Here is a 12,233-nt window from a genome sequence, read left to right as displayed (position 1 = left end):
TCTTGTCATCTTATAATTTGATTCTTATTCCTTTCTTAAATGGAAAAAGCTCCCTAAACCTGCTATTTGTTAACATCCCTTTAATTATCAGTGGCCAATGAAAAGTCACGGTGCTTGTTCTGCAAGCAACCAATTAGTCTTTGTAGAAAGCATAAAATCAGACAGGGATGACCCCTAGAGAAAAGCATGTTGCTGTGTTGCTGTTTGAGTCATAATCAAATAAGCTCACAGGGGGAAAAGACAGCTTCAAAGAGGCAGATGTAGAGATAGATGCTGAACCATGTTGATTTGGGATCAGAGTTACAGATCTAACAGACTGATAGAAATGCCCCTCTGGAGATTATTTTGCAGAAGCATACTTTGCAGATGTATGTTAAGACTTCAGATAATGGTGGCCTTATGTCTTTACTAGTAAATTCCTGATTATGAATCGTAACTTACTGAAAGAAAAAAAAAAACAAGAAAAAAGAGAGAAATTCTTTACTAATACAGATTGGCAGAGCTCTTTCTCTATCAGAGAGAATTTGTTTTAGTAGCTTTGTACTTCTCTTATTAGGTAACAACATCTTCGATTTTGGTTCAAGGATCTTTTGTTGAGGGCAGTAAGCCTAGAGAAGAAAAGCTTAACTGAAACAAAAGTGGATACACTTTTGTTTAGTCTAAAACTATCATAGAATCATAAAGGTTGGAAAAGACCTCCAAGATCATCCAGTCCAACTGTCCACCTACCACCAGTATTTCCCCATTAAACCGAGTCCCTTGAACACCTCTAGGGCCAGTGACTTTGTTAGTTTCTGGGTCAGGTTCACCAGAAACATTCAGCCTGGGAAAATATTGGTTGATCAAGCAGAACATGTGGGAAATTTGTGGATGTATTTTTAAAAAATATATAGTAAAAATGAAAGTGTTGGTAGTACGTTTTTTATCTGGAGACGTAGAATTTAGAGGATTCACTCAGAATGCGACAAACCCAGGACTGATTCTTTCTTCTGACTGAATGAATTTGAACCCACACTTCTGATTTCCATTGAAAGTTTCCAAAGCAGTGTGATCTGGAATATACCATTTGGAAGAGAAAGCAATTATTCAGTCTCTCCTGATCTTGCTCCTCCACGCTATATAAACATTACCTTCAAGAAGGATTGAGAGTAATATCCTCTGCCTTGCACATGAATTGCATAACCACTGGGTTATAGAGTAATTTTCACTCTTTGCCTCACTGAATATTTAAGAATGTTAAACAAATTGGATTAATGCTACCAGATGAGGTAAGAAAGACTAGTATCTGGCTCACGTTAGGAATGACTCAAACTGTTCTGTGTAGGCAGATAGGTGCATACACACAGCTGCCAAAAATTGGATGACAAGTAGAATAGGAACCTGTAAAGTTTGAATTTGAGATAGCACAAGCAATTGGACAAAAAAAAAAAAAAGTACAGGTAAATAATTCTAGAGGAGCCAGTTTACTTTCCAGGCAAAAAAAAAACAACAGTGGGTTCATATATGTCTTACAGATAGGTACAGGCAGCAGAATCCCCCAGCAAACCAAATGAACAAACAGCCTGCTGCATTGCAATCCTCTTAAGGTTCCTGTCTTGCATACTCACATCCTTTTGTTCCTTTCTTGATCAAAAGCTGCAACTCTAGCAGTGAATTTTAATTTCTGGCACTTCTCAACTTAGCAGTGCTTTCCATCATTAAAGGAAAACTCTTGTTGGCTGTATTGAAATGTATTTTCCCTTTCTGTTCTTCATTTCTGATAGAATTTGGTAAACAACTTTGGTAGCACAGAGACAGCCATTGAAAACAAGCTCACATTTAAGATTCATGTGCTTCTTTAAACTTTTTGAGTAGATGCCTTCTGAGATTTTCTCCTACATTTGGGAAAGGTCTGTACAAAAAATGAGTAATCTTTTATGTTTTTGTCCTTTATAATACAGGTACAGGTCTGGAACTTCACTCAAAACTTTAAACTGTAGTTGCCCCTTATTGATTTGCACCTGGTTTTGAGTCAAGAGCCAGCCAATAATGAACCTGCTCCATCTGCTTCATAAATTATTCCAGTTGCTAGTTTGGTTTTCTGCTGTTAAAGGATGAAAAAGAATTGAGGTAACGGTTGTTGTTGTTGTTGGTTTTGTTTTTTTAAAACAAACGAAGTCACTTGAGTTTAACTACCTCTCAGGCAAAATCATTCAGAAGGCTTGAATCTTGGTTAAAAAATGTTTAACACCATTCAGCATCTCTGTTTCTCAAAGAAAAGCAGAGACTTGCATTCTCACAGTACTTGAGTCTTGACTGGATTACTTTATTCTCTGTCCCAAATCCATAAGCTGCCTCTTGATTTTAGGGAGTCCTAAACCTTTTGAAGTTTCTTTCACCAGTGATAATACCCAACATGACCTACTGTTTCAGTAGGCATAATGACTGCTCCGTTTTACTCGTTTTTACAATAAAATCAGGTTAGCTTTCCTTCATCAGTGCAGTGTGAACACTAATGCGAGTTAGAAGTATAAGCATTCAGAACACTGAGAAGTAGATGCTGACAGAGGAGTGCTAACCAAAGTGCGCTTTGTGAAGCAGCTATACGTACAGCACTTACAATTCCATGTATTTGAAGTAAGAAAGAGCAGCAAAGAACATTGCACTGGTGCACAAGACATCTGAAAATTCATAAAAGATTAATTTGTGGAGGAGCAATCAAATTTCTGGGGAAGTAATAGCTTCTTATTTATACCCTTACTTGTTCATCTACAGTGAGCTTTTTCTGGCTTCCAGGCAGGGATTACTACTTAGACTCCTCCTGCTGCTCTGACTTCTTTGCATCAACCTAGATAACGTAGGGCCGTGAAATGAATTCAGCTGGACACCAAGCCAAGCTGTTTCAGTAGGAATTCAGGACACATCATAATTTGTCATTTTCTTTGGATCTCAGCCTCAGGCAGCACAATGCAATATAATCAAATTCTGTAGAGGGGTAAAGCACAGGGAAGCAACTTTCAGCTTAACAGCTCCACATTTAAAGACTAGGCTGAATGAATTGGGAGATGGGTTTTTTTTGAAGGAGAGACTTAAAAAAGCCTCAACTTTCAGTTTTTGATCTTTTGATAACAAATTTGTGTGACTGAGGGAAACAAAAGCAATAAAATATACCCCTCACCTGTATGTCAGATTCTGGGTTCAAGTTTGGACCTACTAAAAAGCCATACATGAAAGATTTGCTTCAGGCACCTCTGTGAAGCAAGGTGATTCAGGATCCTAGAAGTATTCCTGGTCCCGACAATGCTGTTCTGTTTCCCAGCTCTTTTCTCAGGGTAGACCAGGAGGAAAATGAATGTGTCACTGACAGTGAATTGCCTATTGAGGTATTTACTTGCAGTCCGCAAAGCTAATTGTATCCTGGGCTGCATCAAAAGAAGTGCAGAGAGTTGAGGGATATGTTTCTCCTTCTACTCTGCTCCCATGAGAACACACCTGCAGTGCTACGTTCAGTTCTGGAGCTCCCAGCCCAAGAAGGATGCAGAGCTGTTGGAGCGGGTCCAGAGGCTGCAAAGATGCTCAGAGGGCTGGAGCAGCTCTTCTATGGAGACATGCTGAGAGAGCTGGGTTTGTTCAGCCTGGGGAAGGGAGGGCTCTGGGGAGACCTCATTGCGACTTTCCAGTACTTAGAAGCAGCTCACAGGAAGGGGGGGGAGGGATTCTTTATGACGGAGCGTAGAGGCAGGACAAGAGATAACGGCTTAGGCTAAATGTTAGGAGGAAATTCTTCACTCAGAGGGTGGTGAGGCCCTGGCACTGCTGCCCAGAGCTGTGGTGCCCCGTCCCTCAAGGTGCCCAAGGCCAGGTTGGATGGGCTCTGGGCAGCCTGAGCTGGTGGGGAGCAGCCCTGCCCACGGCAGGGGTTGGGGCTGGGTGGGCTTTAGGCCTCTTCCAACCCAAGCCATCCTGTTATTTTGTGTATAAATGAGAGCTGAAGCCCTGTGAAGAGATGTTTGATTGACCTGCAATCTCAGACAGAGAATTCTGATCATATTTAAACATTTTGAATTATCTGGGGTGTGGATACTGATTCCCACTTTATAGACAGAAAGCTTTCGAGGGAAAAATTCTTCACATTCATGCATTCAGGAGCCTCTTCTTCTCATACGGAAGCTAATGAAATTCCTGGTATCACCTCACCAGCAGATTTTCTTGCTTTAGGAGCTTGTAGTTTATCCTACTTTTTGTAAGTCAAGAATTTTTTACTCTGACTTTGACAAACAGTTGAAAGGAAAAACTAATTTCCCGGATATGTGGTTTTATAATGTGTTTACACATTAAATTTATTTTTATCTGGCAATTTCAAACAGACTTCTGATCTTATTTTCTTTCCTTTCAAAAATAAAAAATAAAAAAAACAACAAAGACAGTTTTAGGGGATCTTTAGGGGCACAGGGAAGGAGAAATAAATATAGGCTAAACTGCTAGCGCAGATTTGAGTACATAACTGTAAAAGCTGTGAGAAGCCAGGAATATCATCATCCCTTTTATTGCTAAATCTGAACATCCCAGCACTTTTTCTACCTTACTGGAAGAAAGAACAGACCCACTGAGCACCTGTGTTCAGGGGCTTTGTACTGCCACACCCTAGGACTGGTTTGTCTATATTGAAGGATAAAAGCAGTCATCACTCTTCTTTACGTCTATTCTGGCATCTTTGATGTGTAATGGAACTCCATATTTAAAGTGCACTTTTTTTTCCCAATCTAGCTTTTCCCATAAAAGAAAGTTTTTGTGCCCTTTTTTCTGCTGGGAAGCTTCCCCATACCTGGCAGCGTTGTCAGCTACACCCTGGGCACAAGATCTGTATTATAGATGATGAGTTATTCACTGTAAGTGAGAATCATGTTATAATGCAGGTGATTTTTACATGACATTTTACAAGGCTCGTTTTCTCTGAGGTTACTTAATAAGGTCAGAATCTGCCATTGTGCTGAAGAAGAGAAATGCAAAGGTAGAACCTATCATCAGTAGAAATTAGGCAATGTGTTTTTATTAAAGATGATGGGAAATGTGATTTTATAAATTTTCAAATCGAGTGAATTGTGGCACAATGGAGCATTTTTACCTGCGGCAGTGTAAGTGTATGGCTCAGATGTGCTTTACACATTCTGTAAGAATCTGCAATGTGGACAAAGGAGATGAAGAAGGTATGCAGACATGTGCTGCTTTGAATGTGATGATTATTACTTTAAAACTCATTAATTTAAAGGCAAAAAGCTAACGTGTCTTCATTGTTTGGAGCTGGAAACCTGCCTGAAATCCAAAGCCAATGACAGAATGAGTGGGCTTCGAATCCTGAATGTATGGCTTAAAATAAACTATTTTCTTCCATTCACCCCTCCAAACAGATCTACAGATGCAGAAACTGAAGCACAGGAGGGTTTAGTGCTTTATCTGAGACCTCATTAGAGGCACTTCTCACAAAGGGGAGAGGTCACAGTGCTGAGCTGGGCTGGCTACAGGCATGAAGAGTGAAGCATGTTAGTAATTATCACTGTCCAAGGTTTCCCCAGCAGTAGAGGCTGGATAAATTCCTCAATGCCCCATGATGCATACTGAAATATATCATCTTCCTTCAGTTTGTCTGGAGGGAGGAAGTTAATCACAGTCCCAGGCTTGCCTCCCTTACCACTGTCTGTATGGTCAGGCACATGCATGACTCCACATAAAAAGCAGCTGTGGAGTTGTCTGCATTTCTTGGGCAGCTCTGTAAAAATAGTCAGCTTCTGTGTGTGCCTCCGTGTCTTATCCACAGCTCACCTGTGTTCTTCTATATGTGTGTTTCTCTCCATCTTGCAGGAGAACTTCCTTCTGGCTTTTACTGCTCATTTGAAGAAGGGGACTGTGGCTGGATGGAGGGCTCATCAGCGTCCCGTGCTTCTCCGTGGAGAATTGGGAGCGTGGAGTACAACCGTTTTCCTTCAGTAGAAGGTATGGAAAAGTAAATAGTGCAGAAAGCAGACAGCAAAAAAAGATAAGCAAATGGTGGGGAGGTTTCTTGTGTATTTACAGATTCAGCCTTCAGTAAAACAAAAACATCTTTCTGCTATCTGTGCTTTGAGCAGGACTATCCTGCTTACTTCCCATCTTTAGGAAGAGGCTAGTTAGTACCTCAGGTTTCCTAGGCTGACCACAGAGAATAGTCCTGCCTCCCTCTAGACAACTTCACATGAAGCATTCATCTGTGTGCCCCTCCACCACACTGAACCGTTTTTTATTTCTGATTTGCTGTTTTGCTTCTTTTTTCCCTTCACGCTTCCAAATTTTCCTTCTCTTTGCGCTCTTGTCCCTTGAGTTCCACTTGTGTATTTATATGTATGTATATGTATATATAACTACTGCATGCTTGCTTCCTCTACGCAAATCTCAGGATTCCTAATCCTTCTCATAGAAACCATTGAAGGTTTATACCCTGGGCATTGAACTACTGCTGGTTGAGTTTTTGGTATGCAGGCTGCCTGGCATGATAAGACTTTTCCTAATGCAATAATGTAAATCATTGAAAGCATTTATTGTTGAGGCATAGAGCATCTTAATAGGATGCAATAACAGCAAAGTTAATGGTGTATAATCCCAACATTGGTTTACAAAGTTACATTCGTTGTTAAACATAAAGAGTGAGATTCTCTGCTTTCCAGTGAACTGATACAGACTACAGTGCAGCTATTCTGATTTATGCCACCTGATGGCTCAGCTCACAGTACTGCAAACCACAAATGAATTGAAGCATAGGTAAACAAGAAATCAAAGGCCCAGAAAGAGGTTACTATGGAGAGATGACAAAGAAATGATGATGATTCATGATCTATCTATGCTGTAGAGGTAATTTCATTGTAAGCCCAAATAACTAAGATCCAGGTAGTGGTACCTTCCAGAACTGAAATATTGCAATATATACTTTTTGGTCTAGAGCTGTCAAGGAAGAACTCTAATGTTACTACTGCCCTTGTTCCTCTGGTTACTACTAATGTTTAAGGTAGCAAAAGTACTTCAAGCTGCATTAATACTTCTCTCATGTTATTTTGTTGCCACTGTTTGACTTTGTTTTGATGAAGATGAAGATTTGTTTCTAAGTTTGTGTGTTGAAAAAGATGCTAAATCACCCTTGCAAGAAAGAGAAATTGGAAGTTGTGGAGGAATAGAAGATAACTGTAGGAGGAAAATAGTTGGGCTGCCCAGTGAGAATGTGAAGCTGCTTCCCTATGAAATTGAAAAATATATTTTCCTGTCTGACATCCTGCTGTAGTAGGAGCCAGCTTACATTGGCTTTAAAGGAAGTTTCCCAAAACCAGAAGGTGGGTTCTGCAGTTTGACCTTCTTCCTGCTCTTTTATCTAGATTATGCCCTGATCCTTGACACCAGCAAAGCACCAGCAGGAGCAAGCACTGTAATGACCAGCGCTACATTTCCAACCCCTTTGAGGAACTCCCCCTGTGAGGCAAGTCATAATGTTTTCTTTTCTTTCACACTTTAAAAAGCTTTTTACTATGCCTGACTCTGGTTTTCAAATATAGGCACTAAATCAGTAGCCCAGCAGCCACTTTCTCCATGGTTTGTCTTTGAAATATACTTACTTAATGTTTCAATGTGCAAAGAAAAGAGGTGGTTATCTGCTTGAAATGCCACTAAATGTATACTGAGAAGCTTGGCGTGTCTTGCCCTGACTGTGCAATCCCACATGATGTAGAAACAGTTTTTGTAATTGGATTTATGAGCTAAGGTAGGACAGCCAGCATTGCATAGATGCAAAGAGGAAGAGGCTGGCTGTTTTATATTTGCAAAATCCAAGAAAATCTACTCAGAAAATACAGTGCATGCTTCTTCTAGCTCAGCTGAGATTCAAGCTGGCAGGCCTTCATCAAGTTGCACCTCAAACCTATGCCTCCTCACAGAGGCAATGCTCTTAGGAGCGCCTGAGTTACCAGCAGTGGAGATAAATTCATACAGAACAAGCCAGAATTCATACTCGAGCAGAAAAGCTAATAGTTAATAGTCATAATATGTTAACTTAAGCAAGTATATCAACATTTGTTAGATAACTGTGCACAAGTAGTTGTCATTTCTAAATCAGTTGTATTTAACCCTTAAACTTTTGGTTAGAGAAAGATATCATCTCTGTCTTTTTATCTGGTCTATAGCTTCCCAGATTATATCATCATTGATTGTATTTATGGCTTATGATTTTGAGTCACACATCTTGATTGCTCATCCTGAGCTTCTGGATCCTGGAGCAGGATTGCTTGGGGAAATTGATTCTTAGAACAGACAAAAAAAATCAGACCTTTCCTCTTCCACTGATCTAAAAATGCAGAAAGGACAAGAAGGGATACATAAGAAAATCCTCTGAAATTAAAATACTTGAGTGTCTCTTTTGCTTAAAGTTTGGTTCTCTTCTGTTGTGTATCTCAGTACGTATAGCAAAGCACATCTGTGTTTGCTCTTGATATATTAATGTCCTCCTTCTTTAGGAAATACATTCTACCTTGTTTTTCCTCCCTTCTGTGACAAAGGCATATGCAGGTTCTGAATATTTTAAGACCTTGTTCTGCTGTGGACCAGCAAGAGCAAGTATTTTTCATCATCTACCTGACACAGGAAGCAGAGTGAATGATTTCCCAATATGTTTATATTTTTACCTTGTGTATACAACAGTGCAAATAATTAAACTTGCCATCAGGGGAGAAGCTGTCGTGTATTTCATCTGCTTACATGCCATCCCACCTCCGTCACTCCCCTTGGCACTTAAAAGGCATCCGGACACATCCAGCATTGCAGCTGTTGGTAATATAGAGTAAAGGAGTTTGGCAAGGGTTTTTGTCTCTTGTCTTTTCATATAGTGTAAAAGCTTCTCTTCTCAATGAGCCCCTGGTGGCTTCAAATTCTATTTTACTGGCACAATCTTTCTGTGAGCAGAATAATTTGATTCCACTTTTCAACACAAGAGGAGAAGAGAGATACTCCCCCACGCACTTATTCTTCCAATAGGTGCCAACAAGCTCCTGTGCAGTGAAGTAAAGGTCAGAAAAGAGGCTGTGAAAATACCGCAGTCCTATCCTGTATTTTTTTCACCCTCAATCACTTCCCAACTGAACTGACTCAAGGTCGGGCTCTAAAAGAGGAGTTTTCTTCTACCTGTCAGCGCTGACAGCTCCACCTGGCATATCACAAACAGGACATGTTCGTTGGCAACTGAAATCCCACTGACAAAGTTCACTCTTGATTCATGCGATAAAGGGATCTGAGCATGTGCGTGCAGATTAGATCCATTTATTCTTCTGCAGTCAGAACAAACCATAAACCTGCCCTCCCTCTTGTATTTGATACAGCTTACATGCTCCTTTATGTATCTGCCTGTTCTCCTTGCATGTTCACTTTCATAGTTGTTAGTTCTGATAGCTTGTTTCAATCCATCCAGAGAGATTTTCCTCAGATTCACAGGTGGCACCAACATATGAAAGTGATGGAGGCTTTCCTCAGGTTGGTCATTTTCTATCCCTCCTCCTTCTTGTATCTGTCTACCCCAATGTCAGCACAGCCAGTTCAGCTGAACTCCTGCTGGTGGGGTTGAATGCACAACCCCACCTGCACAGTTTGTTCACCTCCCTTGCGTGCATAGAGCACATTTGCCTTGGGCACTTATGGCCTTACGTGGAAAGTGTGAGAGCAGCAGTGAGGCCAGCAGATGTCCACAGTTTGCTGATTTTGACTCCCCTCTTCCTAGTGCTACACAGGAGCACTAGCCTCTCTGTTTCCTGAAGCTCTTATTTTTTCTCTTATCTTTTAATTTGCCTCTATTGTGTTGAGCTATGTTAGACAATAACATCCACCATAACAAATGTTGACTTTTTAGCTTGAGTTGAACAGAGGAATTAATTGCTTTAACCTGATCATGAGCATTCTCTGCTGCAGTAGCATTTACCATGCAGGGGGGCTCTCTTAGCTGGCCAAAATGTCCATGGAACCAGGACCCAATGCTGATAAGGAAACAGTCAAGCATTCTGTGGTGCTTGCCAGCTACAGAAAGTCTGAGACCCAGTACCTACTGAGATTCTGGATGGGTGTTTGCAGCAGTAGTGATATAAAGCACTGAGAGACTCTAGATCCTGGATGATCTTTGGCTTAGGTGTTGCTGCTGAGTACAGGATAGGCACATCCCTTCATCTTTGTGTTCTACCGTGTTGTGCTTTCCTCTGCTTGAGCTCAGTCACTAGGAACATGCATCAAAAGATGAAAACAGAGTAAAAATCCATGCAGGAGACAGAGTCATAAACACAGCCTGTACTTTCCCACACGTTTGGGATTGGACCTAATGTGCCCTGCACTTTGTATATAGCTTCGTATTGCACTTTGCTCCTGTTTTTTTTTGAGCAGCTTTATATTTTCATTTTTCTTTTTTCCGCAGTGCTTTTGGCAGGTCAGAGCTGTTAGTTTGTGATGCTGCCCTCTGTTCTTGGTTGAGTTAGTTTTTCTTTTTTGTTACTTTATTAGATCTTGGCTAGAGTATCCTGACTTCAAAGAATCTCCCTTGTTTGCTGTCCAGACAGTCTTTGTTATCTTTTTCATGTTGCACATTCAGTAGAGCCCTTTGCCTGTTGACCCATTAGCAGTATATTTAATGCCCAGTTTAAATGCAAGAGGGAAACTAGCAATTCTAGTAAATCTTGGGATTGTGCAGGAAATGGTACATACAGTTCACAAAGAGATGCTCTGAGGTGACCAGCAAGGGTGAACACAATGAAAAAAAAGAAACAGAAAATGATTCAGAAACAAGACTGAGACACGGTAGTAAAATGGAAAATATTTTTAACCCACATCTAAAAGTTCATCAGAAAGAAAAACATGCGTAATTGAGCACAGGAATGCACATAAACTCTGAAGAATTAATCCGATGTTGGCCTGATTAGAAGGCAAGTTTTGTAAAGGTTGAACAGTAGAGAAAAGCATTATTATCCCTTTCTCTTCATCTTGTTGATCCCCTCCTCAAAGTAGGAATTGGTTGGCCTGCACAGGGCTGTAAGAGCACAGACTCACAGGATGGTTGGACGTTTCCTCATTTTAAAGAAGCAGCCCATATGCCTGTCATCAGTAACTGCACTACAGTCTGGGAATTCAGGAAACCACATTGCAATTCAAGTCCAAAGGAAGTGCTGTCATCTCAGACGCCACCCATGGCAAAACTAAATTACTTTGCCACAGCTGATATCCCTTAGGTGTACACAGTTTCCAGATTATAATGGCCACCTGCTTCTCAGTACTTATGCAAAGATGTCAGAGAGCTGACAAAAGAGTTTTGCAGATGTCAAGGGAGAACTTGCCCTTTGTGTGGAAGTTATGAACTGCATTCTGACCTCCCACATCTGGAAGTGGCAATCCCATCTCCTTCAGTCCTAGAATTGTTGCTAGGCAGATGCAGAGTCACTACACTGACTTTGCTTTTTATTCCGTTTTTCAGAGACGTTCTCCAACATCTGCAGCCTTATGCTTCAAAGCATGCTGTGGTGCTTGTTAATCATAAGTCATGCGCTGTGTTTTCCCCAAGTGTTTGGACTTCTGTCACAAAGAGATATAAGACCAGGCCTAAACTACTGCATTTTTGAGGGCTTGGTGCAATGTATACCTGGCTGGGCAGCAGAAGTTATAACCATTCTGAGAGATCTCATTTTGTGGTGGTTCGTGACTATTACTGCTGCTTGAAAGTCACTGCAGACACATGAGCAGCCTGGAAACTGTTTTTAGACAGGCTGCACTTTGCTCAGCACAAGAGAATCTGATGGACCTCAGTGCCATATCTGAAAATTAAAACCTGGGCAAGAGGTATTGGTGTGGGCTATAATATGGGAGGAGAATAACAATAGAGATGGTGTTTCCTGATTTGTGATGAACTTAAAATTAGCTTTAAATGTCATCATACTCATAGAAGAGAAGCTCGTTCTTTGCAAGTGGGACTCCGCTGTAATTGGTAACGAGATGATTTCATTTTCATTAGATCCTGCTTCAAACATTTTAAAGGGTATAGCTGGGCTGCAAAACAATGAAAAGAGATCCTGTAAAAGAGCTTTGTGCCTTTGGCCATGTTTAAAATAATGATTTTTTTTTTTCTGATGCAGTTTTGACATTTCAACTAGCTGTTTCATGTAAGCCTCCATTTATTATAGAAAGAGGTACCAAACTGAGCCAGACTTTTTTTTTTACTT

The 12,233-nt window shown here is 40.7% G+C and overlaps 1 protein-coding gene across 2 annotated transcripts in view; it reads left to right on the top strand.

Annotated features, from left to right (window-relative positions):
- ALK (ALK receptor tyrosine kinase) overlaps positions 1–12,233 on the top strand; it is a 751,299-nt gene that overhangs the window by 682,672 nt on the left and 56,394 nt on the right. For both annotated transcript variants that reach the window (XM_031552309.1, XM_010706516.3), the window contains exons 4-5: positions 5,839–5,970; positions 7,377–7,477. In XM_031552309.1, the coding sequence (XP_031408169.1) occupies positions 5,839–5,970; positions 7,377–7,477 (233 nt within the window). The remainder of the gene's footprint in view (positions 1–5,838; positions 5,971–7,376; positions 7,478–12,233) is intronic.

Source organism: Meleagris gallopavo, chromosome 2, assembly GCF_000146605.3.
Source record: "Meleagris gallopavo isolate NT-WF06-2002-E0010 breed Aviagen turkey brand Nicholas breeding stock chromosome 2, Turkey_5.1, whole genome shotgun sequence".
In the NCBI taxonomy this organism is placed as follows: domain Eukaryota; kingdom Metazoa; phylum Chordata; class Aves; order Galliformes; family Phasianidae; genus Meleagris; species Meleagris gallopavo.
Note: the sequence above shows the minus strand (reverse complement) of the source record. Positions and strands in the feature narration are given on the sequence as shown.